This window comes from Mus musculus, chromosome 4 (assembly GCF_000001635.26).
Source record: "Mus musculus strain C57BL/6J chromosome 4, GRCm38.p6 C57BL/6J".
Taxonomy (NCBI): Eukaryota; Metazoa; Chordata; class Mammalia; order Rodentia; family Muridae; genus Mus; species Mus musculus.
In genome coordinates, this window is record NC_000070.6 from 104703347 (window position 1) to 104731313 (window position 27967).

Consider the following 27967-nt stretch of genomic DNA (forward strand, 5'->3'; position numbering starts at 1 on the left):
TTAGCTCTAGGATTAGTCCTCTTTCCCACCTTGCTCACTGGCAGCCCACAGTTTGGGGTGTCTCCCAACTTTTCCTGTACTATCCAGTCTCTCTGACTTGTCCCTTTGGCTGCTTCCATGTTGTTCTTTGAACCTTCACCAGGGGTCCTGTCCCTCTTCCTTGAGCATCTCTGGGAAACTGACATATTAGTTGCATATCTTGCATAGCAGTTCCATTTCTGCCTCTGAAAATGAGAGAGGTAATGATGCCTGCTTCAGTTGTGATGATTAAATTAGTTACTACATGAAAGCACTTAGAATAGTGTCTGCTGCACAGAGAGGAATTCTAAGTATCAACTGGAAGTACCACTGTCCTGCCCAGCCTTCTGCCAGGCCAAGAAGGCACAAGGCTGTGTTGTTACTGCTTGGCCCATTGGTTCCTTTGTAGTCTACATTGAATAGTTTATGTGATTTGTTTGAGTGGTGTGTGTGTGTGTGTGTGTGTGTGTGTGTGTGTGTGTACTTGACAAAACCAGAAATAACAGTGCCAACTAACTGTGGCCCTACCTAACATATATATGTTACTGCTTTTACTTAAAGGGTCTCACAGAACACATGCTGCAACATGTAGGGAAACATGCCCATGTAAGATCAGTTATACCATCTGTATCTACTAGCTACACAGTCTTCCAAGGTAACCCAGGACAGAGAACAAGCAGGAAAGGAAATAAACAGGCCAGGTTTCAGAATGACAAATCCACTGTGCTTACAGGAGTGGCTAGTATCCTTTTTTGTTATAACAGTGCAAGTGTATAGCATTGGAAGTCACCTCCTGAAACCATTCTTTTTTTTTTTTTTTTTTTTTTTTGCTCATAAAGTCACTTGTTCAAAGCCCAGCAGCAGAGAGAGCAGAGGCAGAGTCTCGAACCGGCCCAGCTGAGCCTGGCTCAATCCTCCGTCCTTTAGGGTAGCCAGGAGTGAGTCCTGAAACCATTCTTGAGGAATTTATCCATCTACCCATCAAGCATTTATCGTTCATCTATTCCACGGAGATTGTTGAATGGCTCCTGTGTGTCAGGCACTGTGGTAAAGACAGGAGGCTTACAAGTCAGCCCACGTTCCTTCTTAAAGCCAGGTCTCCTTCCATGGTAAGACCACCAACAGACAGGTAAACAAACACAGTGGTACAGAGGTCTCTCCCAAAGGTAACAACTATGCCAGGATCTTAATTAGGACAAGAAATCAACCAGAGACAGATTGTGCCTGAATAAGAATGGCTAAGAAAAAGACCTGAGACTGGAAATAACTGTTGGATGGAGGGGGAAGAGAGGGAAGACAGGATTGTAGTCTGTAACATGGCAGAACAGAGACTATGGTGAAGGAGTTCAGAAATTGTGAACTCCATTGTATGCACAGTCCCTGGGTTTGAGGAAGGGTTGGGAGTTACATCAACTGTGATAGAAACGGATTCAATCTTCATTCACTTACTGATTGTGCGTGATGAATATAAGAGGTGAGAGTGGAGACCACAGCTCAGGCCAAAGGAAGGCTATACACAGACAGAGGCAGGCAGACCAGAATAGGGTCTAGACAGAATCAACACTTCCTTGTGAATGAAATGGAGGGTAATGCTATAGCAGGCATGTGCGATGTCCCCAAGGGGCCTGTGTTTCCCCAGAGTGGTGCTCTTGGGAGGTGGTGGTGCCCACCACTGAAAGTGTTCCCTCAAAGGGAACTGTGGAACTGTACACTCCTCTCCACTTACCATTTTCATCCTGGCCATGATGGGGGTGGTTTATCTCTGTCACACAATTTGTCTACAGTGGGCCATTTGGGACCAACAAATCATAGACAGGAACCTCAAAGCTTGTGCGTTAAAATGAACCTTGTATTTATCTAGATAGTTTTCGTGAGACAATGTCTCAGTTTGTAGTTCAGCTGACATTACGTTTGTAACCCTCTTGAATGCTAGCTAGGGTCATAGGCACGTGCCATGATGCCCATCTCTGCCCTTTCTAAGTTGGTCTTTCTCAAACTCTAGTTACCATAACAGCAGGAACTAACTCATACATACCTGTTTACCTGCAGATTTGGGTTCTAGACATGTGTTGGCAACTGTGTAGAAACCAGAAGATGAGCAAAAACCAAGCTTGGGAAATGAGCTGGATGGCTTTATGTCAACTTAACACAAGCTAAAATCATCTGAGAGGAGAGTGCCCCAGTTAAGAAAATGCTTCCATGAGATTGGGTTGTAGGCAGGCCTGTAAGGCATTTTCTTAATTAGTGATTGATGTGGGAGGGCACAGCCCCTTGGGGGTGGTGCCATCTGTAGACTAGTGGTCCTGGGTTCTATAAGAAAGTAGGCTGATCAAGCCACAAGGAGCAAGCCAGTAAGCAGCAGCTCTCCATGGCCTCTGCATCATCTCCTGCCTTCCTACCCTGTATGAGTTCCTGTGCTGATTTGTCCCCAGCTTGCTTTTGGTTGTGGTGTTTCAACACAGCGGTGGTTAACACCATTGCTAAGACAGGAAGGTGATATTCAACATGACCTCAGGAGATGAGCATCCCCCTAATGTTGCCACAGAGAAGTCAGAGGATAAATGGACAGATTCTGTTCTGAGAATGACAGAAAGCTTTCTTTGGCTATCCCCAGTGGCTGGTGCTGGCTTCTGTTCTATGAATGGCATCATGACTGGAAATGGCACATTCTCTGTAAAAATGCTCAATATGGTTCCCTTGTTGTGACACTCCCCTTACAGTGGCTGGAGTTAGTCATCTCCAGTTTTCTCTAACCTCACTTGCTCTAGCTCAGGGGCTTGGCGGGGGGAGGGGAGGGCAGTTCAAGGGCCTCTTGGTGCCAGGCTAGTAGTAGACACCCAGGGCATTTTGGAGGTCGCCAGATTCATACTGTGAAAAGCAAATCTAAGAGGGAAGACCAAGTAGTGAAATGAATTCCCATGTCTGTAAGCTGCCGTCCTGTGGAGAAGGAGGGGAAACCATGTTGCAGGGAGCGGCTGTCAGAGCAGCAGGCTAAGGCTGCTGGCTATTTTTTTCCTTTGCTGTGACATCTCTCCGTGTGTGCTTGCCTCTGATTTGCTCGGATTCTGCCTCTGCCACTCGGCTTGCTCTCAACCTCATCCAATATTTCTTGTTACCATTTGGGGACCATCTGGACCTCAGCAGTAGTCTCCCCAAGAAGACACAGCATCAAGGAAAGTGATGGACTCCGTTGTGTGTCCTGCCCTCTTCCTGAAAAGTGGGCTGAGAGCCTGTCAGCCTGCTGACAGGAGCCAATTTCACATTCCTGTGACTCTGATTCGCTCCCTTTGCAGGGGCCTGAAGCCATGCCAAATCTTGTTAGGAGGTTTTGAAAACTCCTTGAGTTTTGGCTAATGTGGACATAGGATAATAGAATTTTAAAAGGAGAAGAGAGAAAGGAAGAAAGAGTTAGAAAGATTAATTTCAAGCTTTTGAGGACCGTTCACCTTTGGTTTCTAGTCCTCTGAGCTCCTTGGACCCATCCAAGTCCGCTTGTTCTGTCTACAGTCCTTAAGAGCAGCAGGGGCATCCCCCCAGCCTGTTTTCCAGCCACAGGCCACAGGAGGGGTCAGGAAACTCGGTAAGTCCTCCTGTGATGTGGGATCTCCTGGCTCCTAGATGATGTCACTGATTAGCCATGGGTCCCAGAAGTCTGCACAGTCCTTCCCAGAACCCCTCGACCACTGCACAGCCTCAGCTTTCTCAGCATTTCCACCTAGGCCCATCACCACTCTCTCTTGCCATCACGACTGAAATAGCTGCATCACTCCACTGTCTTTTATGGTCACAACATCACCACTATCCAGTCCCTAATGTACCATGACTCAAAGTCTTCATTGCATCCAGCTGCACCCACCTGTGGAGACTGAGCTAGATGCTATGTGTTTAGTGGTACAGGTAGCGGGAGGAAAGTAGTCCTATGTGCTCAAACATGTCACGCCTTTTCACTGGGCACACGTGTACACGGGCACTGGGCTGGGCATCGTCTCATTCGTACCCACAGCTCTGTGTGGATTTTCTGGTTTCTCTTGTTTCTCTGTATGGTCGAAGGGCAAGACCATGTCCATAGATGCTTAGTGGATTGTAGATGTCCTTCCCTTTGCCACTGAAAATCTGCTGTTTGTGCCTAACCACAGAATCATTAGCAGCCTGGAAATGGTTCCATGAACCTTAGCCCCATGTATATTTCTAGACTGGATATGTTTGAGAAAATTTAAGCATGGAAACCTAGAGTCTTTCTTTGTCACACCCAAAAGCAAACTCCATTTTGCCAAATTCCGGCAGTTAGATAAAAAGCTAAAATTCCTTAGGAACTTGTGAAGCAGGGTCCCGTCTACCAAAGGGGAAATCCCTTATCACCGGCAGACAGACAAATTTCTATCTGTGGTGCCTAGTAGCACACCAAAGTGCATGCTGACTTCCATGTTCCCTCAGTATCATGGGTACGTGTCTTTGTTCTCTCTCTCTCTCTCTCTCTCTCTCTCTCTCTCTCTCTCCCTTGTCTCCCTCTCATTCTCCATCTCCCTCTTTCTCCCTCTTCCTCCCCCCACTCCCTCTCTGCTGTACTCCTGCTTCTCTCATGATCAAGTCAGTTCTTCCCTCTCTCTCCTTTCCCCTCCCCCTCCCCCCTCCCCCTCTACCCCCTCCCCTCTCCTCTCTCTCCTCTCTTCTCTTGCTCTGCTTGGGACTCTTTCAGATGCTTTTGACTGTTCTTTCCCTCATTTCTACAATAAAAACCTTCCCCTTAACCATACCATAGAGCTATCATGTCCTCAGTTTCTATATCCTCTAAATTCCAAAATAGGTGTCAAAGGTGGGAAGAAGAATGGAGAAGAGAAAGGATATGGTGGGGCAGAGCCAGAACAGTACTGGGGGAAAGGTCACAGGCAGGAGCCTGCAGTGCCTGTATCTGAAAGGCTGCATCTTCTGCAGCTGACCTTGTTCCCTGGACCAGCACTTCCCACGTGTTCCCATGCCTGACACCTGCTCACCCTCATCACTTTGTCACCTATTCTTTGCTACAGTAAAAATTTGGCTGTGACTGATGTTAGAAAGAGGAAAGATAGATTTGAGTCACAGTTTTTGGAGATGTGTGTTGAGTGGCCAGTGGGCCCCAGGAAGGGACTATCAAAACAAGTACTTAACTTGAGCAGAAGCAGAGAGAATGCTGGTTGAGGCTCACTCCTTTCAATAGTTCTGTTGAGGACTCAAAGGAGCTGGCACTCTGAGATTATGCCCCACAGGCTGCTGTCTGCCCTGCAACCTCTTCACTACTTTCTCCCTGCACACCCATCCTGCAGGTACCCACCATCAGCCCTGTTTTCTCCCCGCAAGGCAAGTCTGGTTCCAGGACCAAATGAGCTTACCAGGAGCGTACCTGAGGGTGTGGTCAGAGAGTGGACAGCACTTTTGTACTGATGCTGCTGTTCTGAATCTCTAGTTCCCCATCTCCTAAATCCACCCTATTCTAACTACCCTGTGCTTTTAAGTGCTAGCACATCAGACTTTCTTCACAAGAGGGGAAAGTGAGAAAATAGAGTGTGGAGTCAGAGTCTTTGCCAGGGCTGCCCCTGCTCCTTCATGTTAGTCATTGAAGTCAGCTCAGTGCTTGTGAGCTCTATCTCCATCATCCTTTTTCACAGCACGGGCAAGCCAGGCATGGTGGTACACACCTGTTACCCCAGCACTCAGGTCTTGGAAGGCAGGGACAGGAGGTTTACCACAAGACTCGTTCCACACCATTCCTGACCAGAACATAGCAGGACCCTGTATCAAAAGTCTCCAAAGAGCAACAATAGCAACAAAGTACATCTTCAAGGAAGTAAGGTTTAAATGTTTCATTGTCTGAGGGACTGAACACACAGCCTACAATATGCTCTTTGAGGGAGGACGCCATCTTCATTACTGCATTCAAGCGTGTTCTATCAAGCTTCCAGATAGACGTACAGAACACGTCCTGAACAATAGCTAGAGGAAGAAGAGATTTAGCTGCAAAAGGATGCCCAGCTTGGGGTACTTAGAGACCAGTTTTCAATCACTCCAAAGCTGAGTCCTCACACCAGCTCCAGACCCTCCATTAAACCACAGCATTGTGTCTGGCAGGAGTCAAGCTCACATCTTGTAAGTCCTGGCACACGTGGGCAGAAAGTGGAGCTCTGTTTCATTTGACTGTTGACGAGGCTTCATGAATTTCCACTTGAAACAGCAATCTTAGCTTGCTTCATGAATTTCCATTTGAAACTTCCCCTTAAAAGACTCACAAGTATCTGGCTCTGGCTTAGCCCAGACAAGGAGAAAACTTCGATCCAGAAGGTGGTTGCTGTCATTGCAAACTGAACTTGGTGATTTCGTGGTTCTCTCTAGTCATAGCAAGGAACTAAATTCTCCCAAAGAAAATTTCCAGTCCGTGCAAGTGTGGGAGAGTCTTCAATAGAACAGAAGAAACTGCGCAAGGAAGGAGATGCCTAGTGTTCAGAAAGGGGCCAGCACTGGATGCATGGCTGATGGTTTACTTTTTCACGCATTTTCTGTCTAGTTGTGCTGGCTCCCGCAGTTCTAACCTGTGGCTATTTAAGGTGAAACTAATCCGAAGTAAGTTTCACAATTCAGTCCCATTAAGCATCTCCGTGGTACCCAGCATACACCTCCTAGCAGCTTGGACTGGAGAGAGACAGGACTCTCCACCATCATAGAACGTTCTACTAGACAGTGCTGCTCTGGGGAAGAATCGCATGTCAAGAATCAGAGTGGTTCAGCATCCTCCCCCAGCAGCCCCCACCCAAGTTCACTTCCCAAGCCAAGCGTTTCTTGACTGTCTCCTAAGAAGTACAAAGTGGCCCATCTCCTCTTTGCTAAAAGTGGTGCAGAACATAAGCTGCTAGATATCCCCGTGAGAATTAGTCTTAATTAGCATGTGCCCTGCTTGTTAAATCATGCACTTGGGAAAGTAGCGTGCATTCGGGTGCTAGCAATCACTGGGTATCCTTAATACTACCCACCTGTGTGTAGTTACAAATCACTTAAGTTAATCCATTCCTCCCGGGCCATCTAAATGGATAATCGAATTGATTCTTTTGCAGCCTTGGCCCAGGTCCTAGCTTAGATCTAAAAGCCTTGTCCCCTCCCATATGCACATTCCCGTCTGCTTCAGATGACAAGGACTACACCTCACGGCCCTGCTGAGAGCACGGACCGTATATTAGTCATCATTGTGTCGCCAGCACCTGTCTAGGTCCTAGCAGGTGGGAAATCCACCAGCGATGTTTGTTGAAGGTCTTAATTAATCCATTACCTAATCAATCAGGATGCCTTCGGTTCTCCCAGTAGGATGCTCACTGATTATTCCTGAAGAGAATCCATTCCCCAGCACAGCAATTTGAAAAGCCAGCTGCACATCAGAGTCACTGAGGACCTGTGGAAACCTGGCAAAACCACCACCCACCACTCTGCCTCCAGCAGAATCCCATAGCAGAGGCTGGGGCTCAGGACTCAGGGTTTTGTGAATGCCTCCCCCACGGGATTGTGTTATGCAGCCCAAGATTACATTGTAAACCATGGCAAGTTTCTGACTTGTCAGCCATAAATATGATTTCCTCCTATCTGATGTTTGTACCACACAGCCTATCTCACCCCCTGTCATTTTTACTGCACGAGGGTCATCACTCTGGTCCCCCCCCCCCAATTCCCAGTATAGAGTTGTCATTCCTCTTCTATGGGACAGGAAACTCCTCATGGGAAACTTTATCTCAGTATCTTCTTCAAGAGTGAGGGAGAATGGAATCCCTGAAATCTCTTCTCAGAATGCTGAGGTCCTGGTATGCTTGACCCTGTTGAGTTTTTTAAAAGAAAAATACAAAGCAAATAAGAAGGGGGAATGCTAGAAGAAAAGTCAAAAATTGAAGATAATTGGTAAGCCAAGCCAAGAGTCCTGTGTTAGGTGTGGGTAAAGCAAATACGGGGTGGGAGCCAAGGGATGGATTCCAGGCCCTAGACATGAGTCTCTGTTGGGAAATGAGGCATTGGCTAGAAATACCTCTCCACTGGCCAGATGCGCTGCACTGTCACCTAAGCTCACACCAGACAGGAGGAAGGAGCCTGGAGCATTGACAAAGTCAAAATCCAAAGACAGCAGCAGACCAAAGGTATCAGAGATTTCACCAGGAAGAAAATGGCCTGGCAAAACTGCCTAGGAACAAGACAGGGGTTTGGAAGGAAGGAAATGGAGTCAAGAGCAGACTAAAGGCTCCTTATTCTAGTTCCCAACATCAAGTAACAACAGTTTCCTCAGATTAAAGAACACACATTAAAATGAGCCAAGAGATAAGAGAAGGTACTAAATAATGGCTGTAATTTATTGAGCGTCTACATTGTGCCTAATACCAAACAAAGCTATGCACACTTTTCAGTAAGACTGGGAGAATGACTTCACGCTGCTACTTAGAAATAGAGAAAAGTGAGTCTCCTTGAGTTTCAGAACCATGTGACCAAGAAGTGGTCTGAACCAATGTAACTCCTAGGACACATGTTTGTCCAGATTCCTAGCCTGAACTTTCTCTGGATGTACAGAAGTCACTCGTTGTGCCTCACCTCTGCAACTCCCCAGAGGCCATGTCTTCTGTCACCACGAAGGTGACAGGCACACGCCGATGCTAGAGGTCCTCCCACATTTTCATTATGTGGCACATGGTGAGGCTTTTATGAGACTCCACCACGGGCTGTTTTTCAAATTTATTTAATTCATCCATCATGTTCTGAAGCCATTTGCTTTTTTATATTGGACAGATGTAATGAGATTTTGGACACTAAAAAATGTTTTTATTAAAAGTTATGACCCAGAGCTAGTTGGTAGGGGCCTAGCCATAAATCCCCAGGAGTATGTGAATTTATAAGGGATGTAGCGACACAACCTTAACCTTCTGGGCCACACCATAGATTACATGGTCTCCTGGACGATTGCCATCTCTCCACAGCCCCACACACCTGTGGCTAAATAACAATAGCAGTAATTATCAGTCCCAATAGAAGTGGACGTAGTATTTCTGTAGTTATTGCACATGACAACTTTTCATCTTGTCGCCATGGGTGAGTCATGGTGAGCTAGATGCTGGTGGAGACAGGTGACAGAACCTACTGACGTTGTTCTAAATGACAATGGTCCTGGGCACGTTGGTTCTCCCGCCCCATTGGAGGAAGTTGCGGTTACAGTTTCTGTGGGCAGAGTGAAGGCGATTTTAGCAAACGGACAGTATTTTACAACTGAACCAAGCCCTGTTCAAAATTAGGAAGCCTTGTCACCTCTCTGCTCATGCGCAATGACTCGGTCCGAATGCCAGTAGGCACAGATGCTATTAGCATTGAGCTACTTGGAAATTATCCAAAGGATAATTAGCTTGTATGTATAGACCAAAACAAGGTTATTAAGATATGCATGTGTGGTAGATATTATACATTTCTTATAATACATGATATATACAATAGAATTATAAGTTAAGAGAACAGTTGGTTTTGGCCAGCTGCCAGCCACTTGTTAAAACATGGATTCATTCATTTCTGTTGGGCAATGCTTATGTATTAGACCCTCGGGAGCTGCTGGGCATTTGGGGAATAAGTTGCACATGTGAAAGAACTTTGTATAGAGCAGCTCGGTGCAGCTGAGGCACTGAGGACTCGAAGAAGGAGAAGTTTCCCAGCAGCGGTGGTGGTGGCAGTTACCTGGGCTTAGGGAGGTAGGGAACTAAGCTTACTGGCATAAGAAGAGGTGGCTGAGCAAAGAGAAGGGATAGCACAAAAGATGGGCACGACTGGTTGATGATGAGAGAGAGTGCATGTGTGTACAAATATGAAAATTTAATAATGGACCCCATTATTTTGTATACCATAAATAACCAAAAAAAAAAATCAGCACTAAAAACAATTGAGTTTGGCAATTACAGGATGGCGTGTCTTCATTTTCAAAGAAGACTGTTCCATGTAGATACATTGGCTCTTGCCTCTGTGCCTAGCTGAGTGGGGTGTCTAGTCGCAGGAAGGTGGACTTTACAGACATGCTGCTGCTGTGTCTCCTAATCAGACCCATGCTTTATCATCTGCTTATGCTGGAAACATATCCCAGGCTTCTCGCCATACATCAGAATCCGCTCCCGCCCACTGAGACCATGGGAGTGTAAACCATGGCTGCCGTCATCATTAAACTCATAAATCCATGTCATTTGTGTGTCATTCACTCCCTCCTCATTCATCATTCCCTCGCACTTGCAGAATAGCCAGCCGCTGGAGGATTTCGACTCGCGCTTTGCCGCAGCCACGCCGGTAAGAATGCGAGGGCCTTGTCTGTTTAACTGTTTCATGTTGTCGGACCATCACTCATTCTGTGCTCATCCATCATGCCTTGTGGTTGCAGAACAGGAACCTGTCAATGGACTTTGATGAGCTTCTCGAGGCAACCAAGGTGAGTCTGCCAGGGTCCTGTTAAATTAGAGTGCTTCTGCTTAGCCTCATGTGTCCCGTGGTGTCCTCATCCACCTGCATAAATGGCCATTGTCCTACTCTCTTCTGTTCCAGTAGGTGCCCATTGCAATGTTCACAGGAAAACTGAAGGTGCTGTAAGGTTTAGTAGGAAGAGTGTATGTACAAACAGGGTGTGTGTGTGTGTGTGGGTGGGGTGGGGTGGTGGGGGTGGTATGTGTGGGGGTGTGGTGTGGGTGTGGTATGTGTGTGGGTGTGGGTGGTGGGTGTGTATATGGGGTGTGTGTATGTATGTATGTATGTATGTATATATGTGGTAGGTGTGGGTGTGTATATGGGATATGGGTGTTTGTGTGTGTGTGTGTGTGTGTGTGTGTGTGTGTGTATGTGTGTGTGTGTGTGTGTGTGTGTGTGTGTGTGTGTAAGATACAGGGTATTGAAAAGGAAATATCACCCCTTAATTTCATTCAATGAGTGTTTTAGAGGTCTCCTAACACATCCCAGATATGCTGGTAGGGAAAATACAACACAATCTTTGTGTCCTGAGAGGAAGATAAGAAGCCACTGGGGAAAGGCATGACTGACTAGAAAGAGCCCATGCAGAGGCCTGAAGATGGGTCGCCTTTCAAATCCTCTGGACTCTGTCCCCCTTAGCGCTGCATGGCCTGACTGTCTAGGTCTAGCTTCCATAAGGCATCCAGCTACTGAACACAGGGACAAGAGCATGATGTCCTCAGGGAGCATGTGTCCCTGCTCTCGGCACGGTAGCCAATGCATGGTAAGAATTCCTACACATATCCTGAAGGATCCTGGGATCTCCTGTTGCCAAAACATGGGGAATAAGTGTGTGAGAGAATGTGTTGTGAAGGCCAGCCAGTGGCATCTCGTTCCCTCAACTGTGTTACCTTGCAACAGTCATGTTGAAAGAAGGGATGGGGCACAAATCGTGAAGCAGCTATACAGTCTCCCATATGCTTAGGAAACTATTACTTATTTAATCAAAGTGGCTAGACCAGGGCAAGGCCTGATGGGGGATATCAAGGGGCTGGTCCCAAACCTCTCAAAGCCTTCATTTCTCAAACACTGGCCTTAGCAGGTCAGCCTCAGTCCACCTTCTGCTGCAAAGTACCCAGTAGCTTCTAAAAGAAACATCTGCCACCTAGAGCTACATCTCTACCAGAAGCCCTTTGGAATGCTAGTGTTGGCAGGCAATCCTCTAGCATGAGCAGGCATCTCTAGTTATAGCTGTAAATAGCCTCCCCAGGGTGTGCACCTAGCAGGTCTCTTGGGAACCACGGCTTCTAGTTGCAACATGTCATAGAGCTCACTACCACCATTAATAAAAGCCGAGCAGGGACCGGTGAATCAGCAGACAGACTTTGAAAGGGTGTGGCTACTTGGCAGGTCCATGCATCCAATCCCCTCGTCCCCGTCACTTACCTCAGCCTCAGTTAAGGAGTCTGTAAAGTGCCGACTGACCATGGAGCCGACTTTCCTAGGCTCAGGCAGTGTCAAACATGATGATAATGTATGGGAATGCTTATTGTAAGCTGTAAAGTGTTTTACAAATGTGAACTCTTAGCTTTATTCTCTTGAGGCCTTTAACATGATGGATGAGGACAGTATTTCCAGATATTTTCAGATGGAACATGGTTTATTAGGTGACAAATAATCGGCTGGGGTTCACGTGGGGGAGGGCGGTGAAAATAGATACTATTCCTGATTCTCCATCATATGTGGTTATTCAGGTTATTTTTAATTTTATGGCCCAAGAACCCCCTTTTTCTATAAAATTTAATTAACTCAGGGTTCTATTTAAACAGCAAATCCAATGAAACGAAATAACAGCCTATGGTTTATGCCTCCCCATGTTTTTCTCGTTTAATCCTTGAGTGAAAATCATTTGGCAAGAGGAAGGGCTATATCTCAAGAAAGGAGGTTATTTTAAAAGTTGTGCTTAAGGAGAAAATTAGCCAATAAATTATCTTTACGATGTTAGTAAAAGTCTGCCATGAGTCCAACACATTTGAGATGTAAATTGTGTGACTTAATTATTAACTTCATTTTAATATTTTCCCAACGCTGAAAATAGTCCTGAGCCATTTTATAAGCATGGAGATCCGGACTCCAGGAAGCCCAGTTAGCTTCCATTGAATTCATTAGGCCAGAGTCCGTCTTTCATACAGCAAGAGCAGGATCAAAGGGTAGTCTTCACCCTATCAGGTGAGGTGTTATCGGCATGCTAAAGAAGGCTTGCACAGGAATACCAGGAGGTCCAGATTTAGAAGCACATGCTATACCCCAGCTGCCCTGTGCACATCAGCTGCTGGGCCATCACTGTGTGAGATGGAAGGTGGTAGGGGAGCCAGTGGAGACGATTGAAATGTACGCAAATGCCTGTGCCAGCCTCAGCCAGTCCCCTTGCCATGTCCTCCCCCAGGAGAGGTGCATGCTGATAGCACCAAATAGCTTCTGCCCTCCTCAGTGCTCTTCCTGGCTCTTACACTTCCATATTGTCTTCCACGGCTTTGTCACCAGGCTAACTGTACCTCTCCTATTGGATTTGGGAGACAGGCTGTTTCCTTTGGAAAACTCTGACCAAATTCTCCCCCTCGCTGAATGGGCTCCCGCTCCCCGTCAGAGACTTTGGCCACCCTTTCTGTCCTGTTACCTTGAAGAGGTCTGCATCTGTGTATCTGTCCCCCCAACAGACCATCTACTCCCTGCAGTTAGGACTTGGCAGTTCTTTCTATGCCCCTAACACCAAGTACAGTGCCCCTTCTTAAAGATTTGCAGGGAGAATGTTGCATCCTTCAAAAGAAACAAAACACTTGGTGTGTGCCAGGCACTGTTGTTCAATCTGAGAGCCCAGGGGGAGGATTGGAAGTGGCACTCATTCAGCAAGCATAGCCAAGTAGGAGAACAAACAAGCTCTATTATGAGCAGCCCTTGTTGGAAATGCTTGGGACCAAACGTGGTTTGGATTTTGAAGTTGGGACATATGCAGAATGACATACCTTGGAGATGGAACCAAAGTCCAAACACTAACTTTTTTTCTGTTTTGTATATACTGATACTTACAATGTCATATTCTCTCTCTCTCTCTCTCTCTCTCTCTCTCTGTGTGTGTGTGTGTGTGTGTGTGTGTGTGTGTATTAATGTGCTAGCACGTTTTTACCATGGCTCTTATTGGGGGGTCAGGTACAGAATATTCCATTTCTGGCACCATATCAACACTCGGAATGCTTGGGAGTTGCAAAATTTGAGGTTTAGAGCTTCTAGGCTTTAAATCTCTAACAGATGAACTCTATCACCCAACTTGGGTAGTGAAGCTTGGGAGGTGCTTCAGAGGTTGAAAGAGGTAGAATCAATATACATACCCAACAGCGGGACCTTCTTCTGAACTCAAAGCTGACTCACTCTTGAGAAGGAATAGTCATTTCTCTTTTGGTATGAATCCTATAATCAAGTTGAAGCTAAATGTCTACGTGGGGACTAGAGTAGCAGTGAAGCCAGCCTCCTCTTGTGCCTTCTGCTGACCAGGTTTTTGCTGTTGCCTGCCCTGAGAGCCCTTACTTAAGATGAGAAGATGAGTGGGAAGTAGGTTTTGCTCTGTGGACAGCTTCACACAAAGCATGTGATTATACGCTTTGCATAATTAAGTCAGGACTTTTGGTTCCTGGCCAAAGAATCCCTATAGGTCCTGACGCTAAAGTGTATGCAGATTAATGTCTAAGTGTATCTTAAAAGGGTTCTTCTGCTCTTCTGGTCAGGCTTTTTCACACGCCCTGTCTGATGGATGAGAAGATGGATGGAGCCGTGTCTGTAGGCATGGAGCTCCTAGGAGTGATTGATAGTGTGTAGACTGGGCTGGTTTTGATGCTCTTCCTGGTATTAAATGAAATGTTTTCTTTTCATTCAACCACATTTTTTTAATCCCAAAGAGAGACTTCTGGGGAATACATATTTGACTGCATGCTCTCTATATAGAAATTACAAACCCTGACCTGGGTGACTTTGATGTCACCTCTATGGGAATCTGTTTCTTTACAACACAATGTGACTAAGGGATCCTGCCTCTCAGAGCTAGTGCTGTTGGGAGCATTAACTAAGAAAGGACCTCATAGTGGTCTCTTGGCATTCTTACAGGTGGGTGGCTTTGGATTGGGGGGGGGGGGTTTCCACTCTTGAAAGAAGCAGTTTATAGGATTGTATTTCCATCTATGGCCTTGGAGCCATGAAGTATAGTAGGGAGTGACTAGTCTTACCGCATCTGTGGTAGTAACGGGGGAGGGGGGGTTATTCTCACAATACAACACATTAAAGCAAGTCCAGCAACATTGGCCCTCACGCTTACGTGATTCCTTTTGTGTCTTTCCAGGCTGTGACCCAATTAGAACTTTTTGGAGACATGTCCACCCCTCCTGATATAACCTCTCCCCCTGTAAGTATGCACCACCCACCCTCTGAGCCCCTGCTGCCTGACCCTTCTTTCAAACAGTGACACAATCCGGGCTTTGGTGAGAGAGCCTGGCTAGTAAATCTCAACTCCGGCTCTTGCAAGCTAAGCGTTCAAGGAATGCCCCTGAACCTCAGGCTCCTCTACTATACAGGAGTTAGGATCAATGTCTCTGATGTGAAAAACAAATGACACCATGCTTAGAGCGACCACATGGCATTGCTTGTGACTTCCTCCTAAGGCTCTAAGAGGGGAGTCAGGAAAGATGCATAGTTTGCGCCTACCAAGGGTGGGTAGTTGAGTTGAGAATATGGACACGAAACTTAACATGGCAGGAAGCATGCGTCAACATGGGCCTGGTCACCCACAGCACAAGTGAGCAGCTCAGGAGAGGAAGCCCCTCTGTTCCATCTTCTTTCCTCCCCATTTCCTTTCTCTCCTCCCACTTTACTGGGTTCACCCTCCACTGGCTTACCTTTGTGCCTTGGAAAGCATGGCCCATGCCTCCCTGAGCCACTCATGAAGTTCTGGGTTCACAGGCACAGCTCAGTAAGGGCACTCAGGGCACTGCCTGCAAGAGGATTGAGAGTGCATAGAGCCTTCCTTTGAAAGTACACATTAAAAAAAAAATAGAGAAGGAAAAGAAAGAAAATAGCATTAATAAACAAAGCAGGATAGAACCTTAGTACTAGATCTTTGATAAGCAGTCTTGTCACTGCAGCAGCTACTGAAATGCATGCATGCCCTCTTCAGCCCCTCCCCTGCCTGCTCCCCAGAGGTGTGGAAAGAGAGAGCGCCAGGCTGCACCAACTGAAGGCCGTGGGACGGCCTTCCTGGCACCACCCAGTTGTGCAAACAGAGGCATAGCACTACAGCTCCTTGGTGGGATGCACCTCCCAGAGAAAGGGCTACGATCCCACCACTGAGGACAGATGGCTTGAGACCTTGCTGCCCACAGCTGCCACTGGGGAATCCAGACACAGCTGCCCTGCTCCCAACCCCTGATGTCCATTGCAATCTTGTCTTATTCCCAGAGCAGCCAGGTCTCTCTCGGGAGCCTTTCGCTCCTACAGCAGCCCCCTCAGTACGTAGCAGCTGGGGTAGAGAACAGGCAAGAGTGGGCCTGAGGGGCTCTTCCTTCCTTCCCCCTGCATTGTACAGATGAGCAAACTGAGACCCAGGGAAGACATGGGACTTCTTCAAGGCCATGTGTGTGTGTGGGGGGGGGGGGGTGGCTGTTCTGTCAGTGTGCAAAACTGCTTAACACAGCAGCTCAGGGCTATGTTTCTGGCCCTGAACCCAAGTGCAATCCAAATGGGTATTTAGTAATCCTCAGAACAAAGCCATTCGTCCCGGAAGCTGACGGTCTAAAAATGGCCCTGTCTAATTGCCATGGTTTCAGAATTAATTGCTTGCCCCAGTCTGTTCCAACGGAGGAGGCGGGGATCGACAAAGATATTATGGCATCACACAGACTTACACTGTAGGCAGAAGCCTACAGTTAACAGGGATGGACGTTTTTTTGATAACTCCCCCCACCCCCCACCCCCCACCCCTTACCCAGCACTTCAGGCCGCTGACCTTTCTGGAGCTGCAGCTGAGGTCAGGTTGGGGCTAGAAGTTTCCAGATATGCTGCTATGGCTTGGTTGTCTTCTTGAAAATATTTCGTTCTCTTTTGCAAGGGGAAAGAAAGTTCAAGCAGGAGTCTGTAAGGCTCCAGGACACATAGACCAGCACTCTATCCTCTCCACAAGCTTCCTTTGTTTATTTAGCCACCTGTTTACTGACCACCTAATAAGTGACAAGCTGTAACAGAGAATACAATAGGCTTCAAGTGCGTATACTTAAGATTGAATTGGCTGCTTGCAAGTGGTGAAAGTCATATACAACAGAGTAAGTTGGCCTGAAAAATCCCAGAGGTAGGGGCTCAAATGAGTAGTCCCACCGCCCATCATGTGCTGAGCATCAACTATGCCCATGCGTGGTGCTTAAGAAAGACTGGATAAAACTAATTGTTTAGATGCATGGTTTCATTTAGTCCTCAGAACAGCTCGTTTAGACACACACACACACACTCCTGGGGGTAAGCGTAATGTTTCTGTCATCAGCCAGTGGAGCACAGAAGTGACTCGGACTGTTTCTGGTTTTAGCGACACCCACCTCACTCCCCCTATCTGTGTGGAGTGCTGAGCAGGCCTCATGCATCTGCTCCCCTCCCCTCTCTGTCTGACAGACTCCTGCAACCCCAGGTGATGCCTTTCTCCCGTCGTCGTCCCAGACGCTTCCGGGGAGTGCAGATGTGTTTGGCTCTATGTCTTTCGGCACTGCTGCTGTACCCTCAGGTAAGCCCACCTTCCCCACTTTCTGCTTCCTGTGGACCTCAGACAGCTAACTGAACGAGTACCAAACACAGAACACCGGAGGAGCGAGCCCTGTGCCCTCCCATGGCTCACCAGAAGACACAAGGCAGACCTGTCCTTGGACAGGTGGAGGTCAAACACAAAGCTATGGGTGCTGATGCCAGGAATTCTGGGATGGCTTCCTTTCACCTGGAAAATTCCACAGTCAAGGTTATTTGAGAAACATGGCATCATGCATACAGCCGTACAAATCAGTGCAGGCCTATTTCTTCCCGATCACTTCAGCCAGAGGCAGGAAAGATGGTGCAAAGCTAAGAGGAGCCGTGCCTCTTAAATCCTGATGGGTAGAGGGGACTGGCTTGCTGGGCTCAAGGAAAGAGAGGTCCCCCACTCACATGGGGAGCCCTGTAGGACAAGAGTAAACTGCTAATGGTTAACTGAGAAGAGAAGGTAACCTTTAGAGATTTAGAAAGTATCTCTTTATTTTCCAAGTAGCCTTTACAATGCATAGTTTGTATTTGCACAAGGGTAAAACTACCTATGGCACACAGTTGGGTAGGTAATTTAGAAATGGTCGCATCTCAGGGGTTATACTCTGTTTCTATAATAACTGCCACTCCAGGTAGCCAGGCCACTCCACTTGGAAGTGGCCACTGATAGGGGAGGCTATCTTTTAGTTATCTGGGAGCTTGGAACAGTGTTGTGTTTCCCTCTGCCTCCCTGCACTGAGTTGGGCTCACTATTTCTTTCTCAGCTTTATTCTTCTAAACAGCAAATGAGAGCTTGAATATTTTAGAGTACAAATCTGCTTGTGCTTTTTTATGTAAATAATTACTTTTAATTATATGGTGTTACAAACAAATTCTTGCTACTAAATATAAACCTTACTTTTATTGTATATAAATTAAAAATTCATACCCTGTTCTAGAATGCAGCTCCTCCTCTCGAGTTTAGGGATCATTACAAACTTTTAGAAGCAATATACTTGGTAGACTCATAGCTTAGAATCTATAGGCATCCTAGAAATGTATTCATTTACAAACTCCCCTGTTGAATTGTCTTAGTGGTCTCTGAAATGGTTTAGTGGTGATGAGTTGTTTTTTTGAGTATAAAATAAACATTAAAATCCTGGAAACAACCAGTAGGATTTGCTAAAGGAGGCAAAGGCAGGAGGGTCTCGAGTTCGAGGCCAGCCTGGGCTACACATTTATTGGGCAGTGGTGGCTTATGCCTTTAATCCCAGCACTTGGGAGGTAGAGGTAGGCGGATTTCTGAGTTCAAGGCCAACCTGGTCTACAGAGTGACCAGAATCAGAGTGACCAGGACAGCCAGAGCTACACAGAGAAACCCTGTCTTGAAAGAAAGAAAGAAAGAAAGAAAGAAAGAGAGAGAGAGAGAGAGAGAGAGAGAGAGAGAGAGAGAGAGAGAGAAAAGGAAGAAGAAAAAGAAAGAAAAAGAAAAGAGAAAATCTTGGAAACAATAAAATAGGACATGTAGTTTAAAATATAAATAAAATTGTCTATTAGGACCACCCCTGAGCTACAGCCCTGTATTCACATACTCACGCTGTCCCGATTGCTTTGTCTATAAAGATCAACGACAACAATAGACCCTGTACCTACTAATCTCCAGACATGCTCACTCTACAAGTATTCACTGGGTGCCCACTGTCGGCCAGCTCCTGTTCCAAGTGCTTGGGGTACGCCATTGAACTTAGCAGAGGGTTCCCCTCCAGCTGGGATCATAAGCCAGAGCATACCTGAGTTGTGTGATACATTAGAACAGTAGAGTAATAGGAATGAAATGATGCACAGGGCAGAGACTGGACAGCAGAGTCCTGGCTGAGGAAGGCATGGTAAGGAGGGTCTCTCTACTAGAACAACAACAGGAAGGTGAAGGGTCAAGGAAGAAGAAGACAGGCTTCCTGGTTATGTGTGGTCCAGGCAGAGGGAGGAAGTTTGGCCTCTCCTACATTCATCCTCCTCTCTATAAATGAGGAGATGGCACCAGGCGTGGTTTCGAGTCTCACCTTGTACTTAGATTACAAATGTCCTGGAGACCGTTGTCAGACGTAGTACTATCAGACACAGGAAAGGTACTGTACTTTTTCCCTGGCCAGATTGAAGACATGTAGCATCTTACTACTTAATCAGCTGTGTGCCAAGCTATTGATCTTTGCAATGCTGTCTCTTTGGATTATTGAAAAATCCCATCAGTTTTCAAAGCACAAGTCTAAAATTAAATTTGCATTAGCATATTTTTATTTTCTGTCTTTGCTGAAAATATACTTTAGATAGTCTTTGGATGGTGGTAATCTGAGCCTGTACATCTTCGACTAGTATTACTATATTGCCAGACATTGTGCCTCTATCTACTTGCATAAATTGTCTGGTCAGCAATAGAGAGACAAGGTCAGAAAATGACCCATGTCACACGAAGGATAGCTGGTTGCTGAGGACTTCTGACTCTCCAAGTCTGGCTTACTTTTTAGTTAGATGTTGGGACTGGTAATCTCTCAGAAGCAAGATTTCATCTTCATAACTGGATTGAAAAAAAAAACCCAAAAACCTTGTGCTAATATCATGAGAACTAAATGAGATAACTAAGGGCCTCTGAAAGTGCTGGTGCATTGTAGATGCTCAATGTAGAGAAGGTTATTATTACTTTATTATCATAGCTCTGGTTATAAAATATGCTCTGTCCTACCCTCCTTCCCCCTCCCCTTTATCTTCTTGGGAATTTTTTTTAAATGCATCTAGTAAAGTTGAGTTCTTTGGTCTCTTGCATACCCATGGCAGAGATGGCCTGGGTGGTCTGGAGAAGCAGGCCCTGCTACTAACCAGCTGTAGATGGCCCAGCCTCATCTTTGCTGAACCGAGATGCTCAGCTGTAAAATGAGAGGTGGCGATTAGACCTCCCAGAGTGGTGATGAGAGCCTCATTTTCATGACTTGTGTGTTACAGAAGACCTCTGTAATATTGCCTGGAAGTGTGATCTAAGCAGGAACTCTGCAGACATGTGTACTTTGCTGCATGTATAACCGGCTGGTGTAAGCTATGCCCTCATAGAAGGAGAATTTTATGCATAAGAATAAACAGAAAGTGGTAATAGCTACCCCAGAGGCTTACTGCAAGCATCTACTCCCCCACCAAAAAAGGGAGGGGTGTTGTTCCGCTCCTCGCTGCATCTCTAGAGACTGAATCAGAGCCAAGCATCCAGCATGGATATTTTTGGATGAATGAATGAGTCAAAGGAGGCAATGTAGCTAGGAGGTACCAAACATGTTCTATACAAATGCAGCGAGCCTTTGTTTCCAATGTGTTCCTTATAGGTTACTCCGGTTTGTTATTTTCTTTCCTCAGTCATGGGTACTGGTGTCTCCTGAGCTGGCATCTTGTTATAGACTGCAATATTTCACACACACACACACACACACACACACACACACAGACACACACACACACGCATGCATGCCCTTTATCTGCAAGGTGGGAATGTGGGTGTTCCCTCTTTGCAAGCAGCAAAGAGGTTTGTAATGCCTGAGCTTTTATGACACAAACAGATGTTTCTTGGCACCCTTCCTTCCGCTGCTGCACACAAGTCTCCAGCTAACAAATTGTTAGGTAGCTGCCGTGGCTGCCATGAAGGTGCTTCCTGAAACCAGCGCTGTTTTAGTCCAATTGCTGAGTCCATGTCCATTCAGGCATGCGCATGGCCTGTGGCTAAAAAGCAGTAGCTCACAGGCTTGGTGAGAGCTCAGGATTAACAGCCCCTCCTCCCCCAACCAGGAAAATGGAATGAGATCTGTAAACTCCTCAACGTGGTACCAATTACCCAGGGTTGCCTTTTTCTCTTCTGAATATTATACTTTGGTCTGGAGCAGATGGCGTGAAGCCAGAGAGACATGCTAATAGCTCTCTCCCAAAAATTGTGCATAGCCCATCTGTTAGCTCCCTGTGGGGGGAAAAAAGAAAATATGAGGGGGGGGCTTGCTGCCTCCAACAGTACAATCATCAGAGATGAATCTACCTGTGGCTCTTAGGTTCCATTACAGTCTTGGAAAAACATGAAGATGTCCATCCTCTGGATCTCTTGAGCTGGTACTCGTGAGCCAAAGCCATGTCGCTGAGCCTTATGCTCAAGACCTCGAAGTGCCGCACCGACTCCTAACTCATGGCTCAGGATGCTTCTCCTTAAAATGATTTTTCTTTGTGATTATGTGATGGCAATATGCATTCTGTAGAAACCACACTGTTAGTGTTGATCTTTCCCCCAACATAACAATATGGGGTACAATGCTCTCTCTATTGCTGGGCAGCCACAGAGAGCTGTGGCTCCCAGACACCCATGCAATCAGAGGGAAAGTTCACTCCACAGTCTACTGGGCTGCTTAGCTAGCTGTGCAGTAGGTTATCGCCTACAGTATCTCTACTATAGGTTATAACCCCATCATCAAAGAATAGGTATATTTCTGTTTTAGAAGAATGGTGGGAAGGAGGGTGAGGCATGACTGGGCCAAAACTGAAGGTTTCTGCTCACTCATTAAAATGGGCATTAGAGTCACTAAGGACATTGAAAGACCCACAGTTGAAGCCTAGATCCTTTTTTCTCCTCAAAATAGCAAATATCTGCAGTGTTATAGGAACCCATTATTTTCCTACACCATTTTTAATCAGTATAATGTTACACTGATAGTATGGAATTGAAATGAGAAGTGATTTATAATAAAAGCATGTGTTTCAATAAAGAAATACTTGGGCATGACCATACTGCAGGACATAATGAGTAAGTAATGAGATGACTATACCTGAGAGCAGAATTACCAGGAAAAACTGCAGCTGAAAATACAGGCTAGCCCCAGCCACAATGAGTGTTAACTGTTAATGAGTGTTTCTGTCTGGGACCACCCTTTTCCAAAACTCTTTCGCACATTCCAAATCAAATGACATACGTTCTTCCTTGAGTGTACACACTTGTCACGTTCCTGGGAAACCACAGGTGTTGACTCTGTGTGCAGAGAAATTGAATTTCTTAGCCATTTGGTCTGTCTAGGCTTATATCAGGAGGCAGAATCGGTCATTGTGCTGTGCATTGGTCTCACAAGTTTTGGATATCTGCTGTCAATGCTGGTAGCCCCTTAAAAACCAGGAGCCCAGACTTCCCTGCAGTTACCATAACAACTAAAACATCTCACCAATTTTCTCTTCACCCCTAGGGGGCGACAGCATTCCCTCTGAGAATAATTTAGTTAATGTCAAAGCAAATCAAAGAACAAGAGAAACAAGTGGCCCTGTTGTCACTTAGTGTGTTAGAGGTCAAGGCACTGCATTAGTAGGTGAGCTACCGAACAGTGTGAATAAATCAAGAGCTTGAACAGTGTACCCCAGTAAAAACAAACTTAGAGTTCTACCATGATGTCTGTTTCATTGTTTCAAAGCCTTTAACAGTGGCTGGATTCACCAGTAACAAATCCTTGTGCCCTGTCTAAAGCTTCCTCCTGAGGCAGCTTGGCAAGGGAATGGAGAAATGACTAGACTTGGAATGTTGACTTGATCCAGCTTCAGTCGGTTGAGGGGCAGTTGAATTGAGACTAGAACCAGGTACTCTCGTATATGATCACTGTGGGCTCAGAAGAGTCGCTGACATGAACCATGATGTTATCATTGCTACGGCACCTGTCAATCATCCTTTTTCGTGTTGCTAGCATACCCTGAATCCTCTCCTGTTTCATTCTGATCTCACCGTTTTTGCACCTATAGTTTTATTCTGGCAGTCATTTGAAGTGCTTCTTTGGGCAAAGCTAGCTTCTCTACCTTCTGCCCCGACTGAACAGCCACATGTCTCTTAGGCTTAGGTGTCCATGTATGTGTCCCCATGAGAACCATGAGGACCACTGGAAGCATGTAAGAATTCCAGTGGACCCAGAGTAGTCCAGACGCAGTGCCATGAAAACCCTGAAATAGGTGTGGGTCATCTGGATGGCTGCACAGAACACGAGGAAGAGAATCCTGACTAGAGATGGACTCAGCTCAGTTTGGATCCTGATCCTACCTTATGCAAGCTGTGTGACCCTCAGCATTTCCCTTCCTATTGCAATCACCCAAAAAGAATAATTGGGCAAGTAGTTACCATGGTGATAAATATGAGAACCTGCCTGGGTGTGTTTGTAATACCAAACATGGCATGAGGTATCCTCATTGGCTTAATAACCTCCAATTTTTATTTTGTAAACTTGTAAAAAGTAATCCTACAGAAGTAATGTATTCCCACCCCCAAAGTAAGGTGTTGTCAGTTACACAACAAGCAAGCTATCATGTACCTTTCAGCGTTCATCTGGGCCATGTTACAGGAGTAGCTAATGTTTGTTGAACGTTCACTCTGTGTCGGGTGCAATAGTCCCTTCCTTGAATACTGAATTATATTAATCTTCAGATCATCCTACAGAAATAAGGAGATAATGTATGCCCATTTTATAGATAAGAGCCTGGAGCATGGCAGATCCTAAGGGGCACTCCCAGATGACACATCGAGGAAGCAGCCATCTGGCCTTTCATCTATGCCTCTGAAGTTCTAACAGTCAGAGTTTTACTTTGCACCCTGCCTGCCTGATGAAAAACTTAATGAAAATTAGGTCTCAGTGCCTGGCTCTGTCTCCTGAACTATGAGATTCAGGAAAGTGAAACAATGGGGAAATGTTATTATTCCCAGATTTAAGCTGTGTTTCAACCCCTACTTAAGACCTCTCCCATGAGGGCTAGCCCCTCCACCAGTAGGTCAACATCTAGAGGTCAAGACCCAAGAAGTCCTAGTACAGCTTGGGACTCTGTAAATGGGCAGTACACTTCTGTCAATCACTCAAATCTGTAGATTTTTCCCCCCAGGATGCTTGATCCTCCTTTCTCCTGTTCCAGGTTATGTCGCTATGGGCGCCGTCCTCCCATCCTTCTGGGGCCAGCAGCCCCTTGTTCAACAGCAGATCGCCATGGGTGCTCAGCCACCCGTCGCTCAGGTGATACCAGGAGCTCAGCCCATCGCATGGGGCCAGCCAGGTCTCTTTCCTGCCACCCAGCAAGCCTGGCCCACTGTGGCCGGGCAGTTCCCGCCAGCCGCCTTCATGCCCACACAAACTGTTATGCCTTTAGCAGCCGCCATGTTCCAAGGTCCCCTCACCCCCCTTGCAACCGTCCCAGGCACGAATGACTCTGCCAGGTCAAGTCCACAGAGTGACAAGCCCAGGCAGAAAATGGGGAAGGAGTCGTTCAAGGATTTCCAGATGGTCCAGCCTCCACCCGTACCCTCCCGGAAGCCTGACCAGCCCTCCCTGACCTGTACCTCAGAGGCCTTCTCCAGTTACTTCAACAAAGTCGGGGTGGCACAGGATACAGACGACTGTGATGACTTTGACATCTCCCAACTGAACTTGACCCCTGTGACTTCTACCACACCATCTACCAACTCACGTGAGTTGTCCTTTCACTGAATTCTAAAACCTGACAAGTATAGTGCCTATGTCCTGTAACGTAAGCTGCTAGGGGGTAGAATCTACCTCACTTGCATCTCAAGCTTGCAGGTATCACTGATAACCATCCCCATAGCAACCAACTTGGCCACTAGTTATAGTACATCCATGAGCCCCTTACTCTCTAGGCCTCTTTTTGCATAACATTGATACCAAGTTGCACTAAATCTGTGTGACAGGTAATGGCAGTAAGGTTCGCAGACCATAGTACACAAAGTGATACAGATGAACACATGCCTGGCATTTGTCACAATGTCACCATGCTTGCTAGGACTTTATTGATATGCTCATTCATATTTCTGTATGTGTTAGCTTATGGCACACAAGTTTTAACATGGCGTATTAAAATGAAAACAAATGTAATATTTTTTAATTGGAAACCAAGGGCCAGAAAGATCTCAGAAGGTAAGGGTGCCTGCCGGTGAGCCAGAAGACCTAAGTTCGGTCTCTAGAACCCTGGGGTCAGAATGGATCTTACTGGCATCTCATGCTTGCAGTTATCACTGATAAATATCCCCATAGCAACCAACTCAGATACCAGTTATAGCACATATATGAACCCTTACCCTCTAGGTCTCTTTTTATATAACAATGATATCTACCATATAAATTTTGTGTGAAGGAGAGAAGTGATTGCCAAAAGTTTTATTTCTAACTTACATATTTACATACATACATACATACATACATACATACATACGTGTAAACAATAAGGTTTAGAAACAAGGCTTAAAAATTAGAAAAGAAGTTAAGATCAAGGCAAGAGTTTACAGAGTTTATGAGGCCATGACGGACACTGCATGGACAGTGAGCCCTGACTGGAAACATGGAGGTCTCTTCATTCCTTCTTGACTGTGTGCTTTGCAGCAACAGTCTTGCCTCCATGGGCTTTGTGGTTCTTAGCTCTAAAGCCAATTATTTAAAGGCATTACAGCATAGAAGGATCTTTAGATCTTCATCATTGTGTTCTTGTTCAATGGGGGTTGTTGTTGTTGTTGTTGTTTTGTGTTTTGTTTTGTTTTGATTTTGCAGGTCCCAGGGTCGGGTTGCTAGTGCTGGCTCCATCATTGTGAGCTGTGTCTTAGGACAAAGCAAGTTGCTGCCCTGAGTCTCTGGACTCCTTGTAGGAGCAGCAGCTTCCTTCTGGCCCCAGCACTCGAAGACTCTGCTTCCACCCTACTTTCCTATTGCAAACACCAAAAATAGCAAGCCTGCTGCCGAGTCAGAAGCCAGACACACTTGAGCACGCATGGGCTTGTCAGACACAATCGGAAAAAGTGTTCCAGTGACTCAGCCCGTGCTTTGACAATTGATAAGGGGAAAGAAAAGGCTCATGGTACAATGACTTTGGCGTTTTCATTACTGTCACCGGTGATATGGATCACTGGATGGCCAATACCATGAATTGTCAAAAAAAAAAAAATTTAATGTGAATACAATTAGATTGTGTCATTCAGCCAGGCTCACAATGCTATTCTAAAAATGAAGGCCTTGCACTCAGGCCATGGGTGCTACGTAGCCAAGGCATTTCTATTAATTCTAATCCATGGGGTTTCAATGAAGAATAATGAATAAAAAATGAAATGCTGGAGAAATAACAGTCATGCATAAATGAACAAGAGTCTTTTAAGAACGCATGTCTCATTTTCAATGAACCATGGGCTGCCTACAAACAAGAAAGTTCTCTTGAGGACGGAGACTATCTTGTCATCATCTCCACACTTCTCAAAATGCTAGCGGGGGGGGGGGGGGGGGAGCTGGCACACACAGATATTAGGAAAAGTTAAAGGGGATAAAACTAGCTGTCCAAAAGGCCTTTTCACCAAAACTGTGTCTGAGAGCAAGGTTTGCCAGTGTGTCAAGGCTGACATTTGAGGACAGACGATTCTTACTTAGCATCTACCCACCAAATGCAAACAGCATCTTCATTCTGTTCTTCTAGTCATGACAGCCAATAATAACTCCAGACATTGCCGCATGTTCCACTGTGGGGAAATGACCCCACCCATCCACCTTGAGAGAATACAGGCTTGGAATACTGAAGCACCCTGCCTGTAAATCCTTGTTACAACTAAGACGCTTGCATAAATAACCTCTTGCTGGGGAACGGTGATCAGTATACTGTTAAGAGACTCAAGGATGCTCAGCATTTTGTAAGCAATAAGCCACTTCAAACACACTTCAGAACTCAGTGAAGCTAATATTACCCACTCAGTGAGGCATCTTTAGCATTAAACCTAGTAGTGTAGCTAGTTTGCATGGAAACCAACTCATAAAACAAGAAATACACAATCTTTCATTTGAAAGGAAATGAGTAAAGTCAGTTTTCTCATCCTCTTCCCTGACAGCAGCCCTTCAAAATGGGACTGAGAGATGAGTCATAACAACAAAAACAAAAGCAAAACATAAAAACAAACAACTGGAATAGAAAAGAGCCCATAGTGTTAGACATATCTTTGCCACATCCCATAGCTCATACCCATACCTTTGTTGATATAAGTGATCCCCCATCACCCTCTGGGCTCTGGCTCCTGATATCTGAAGGAAGTGCACAATACCACATCTAGTCATTTGTATCAGGGGCATAATGATGAAAAAGAGCATAGCCGGGGTTAGCCTCATTCCATATTGTGAATGGTAAAGGAGCTGGAAATAGTGTTTGTGGAGTTAAAGATGAGCACAACTTTTGCAATCATCATTGTCTGATAAAGTACCAGATTTCTTTTGCTAAGCTCTGAAACAGCATAACAGGGAACCTGACCAATGGCAATGCTGCTCACCTACTCAATTCAATCCATGCCTTGGGACTAAGCCAGTGACCAGAATTCCCATGCTAAGTTAAGCATTATGAAAAGAAGAGCTTTCACTGACATGTGTGTTAGGGAGCTCAGGAGTAAATAAGAAGAGGAAGGCAGGGGAGGGTCACGGCAGCAAATGCATATTCTTTGCAGCAGGCTTATCATCATCTTTTCCAATCCAGCCTGTGCTCCTTAACCGCTGGGTGTACACAAGAATGCAAAGCCTGGTTTAGCAGTTGCCACAAAGGTATTAGCAACCTCCACTTTCCTACAGAACTTAGGTAACCTCTATCTCGGAGGAACTTTACAAATTTGAGGAATACTGTCCTTCAATTTCCTAATAGTGTC

The 27967-nt window shown here is 45.9% G+C and overlaps 1 protein-coding gene across 27 annotated transcripts in view; it reads left to right on the forward strand.

Moving 5' to 3' along the window:
- Window positions 1-27967, forward strand: part of Dab1 (disabled 1) — a 1125345-nt gene that overhangs the window by 1083847 nt on the left and 13531 nt on the right. For 14 of the 27 annotated variants that reach the window (NM_001369049.1, XM_030253166.1, XM_006502725.4 and 11 more), the window contains 5 exons: window positions 10276-10326; window positions 10418-10465; window positions 14864-14926; window positions 17176-17284; window positions 24214-24762. In NM_001369049.1, coding sequence (NP_001355978.1) covers window positions 10276-10326; window positions 10418-10465; window positions 14864-14926; window positions 17176-17284; window positions 24214-24762 — 820 coding nt within the window. Of the gene's footprint in view, window positions 1-857; window positions 1128-10275; window positions 10327-10417; window positions 10466-14863; window positions 14927-17175; window positions 17285-24213; window positions 24763-27967 lie in introns of all 27 variants that reach the window. The other 13 variants (NM_001369047.1, NM_001369046.1, XM_017319949.2 and 10 more) reach the window with 2 other exon arrangements.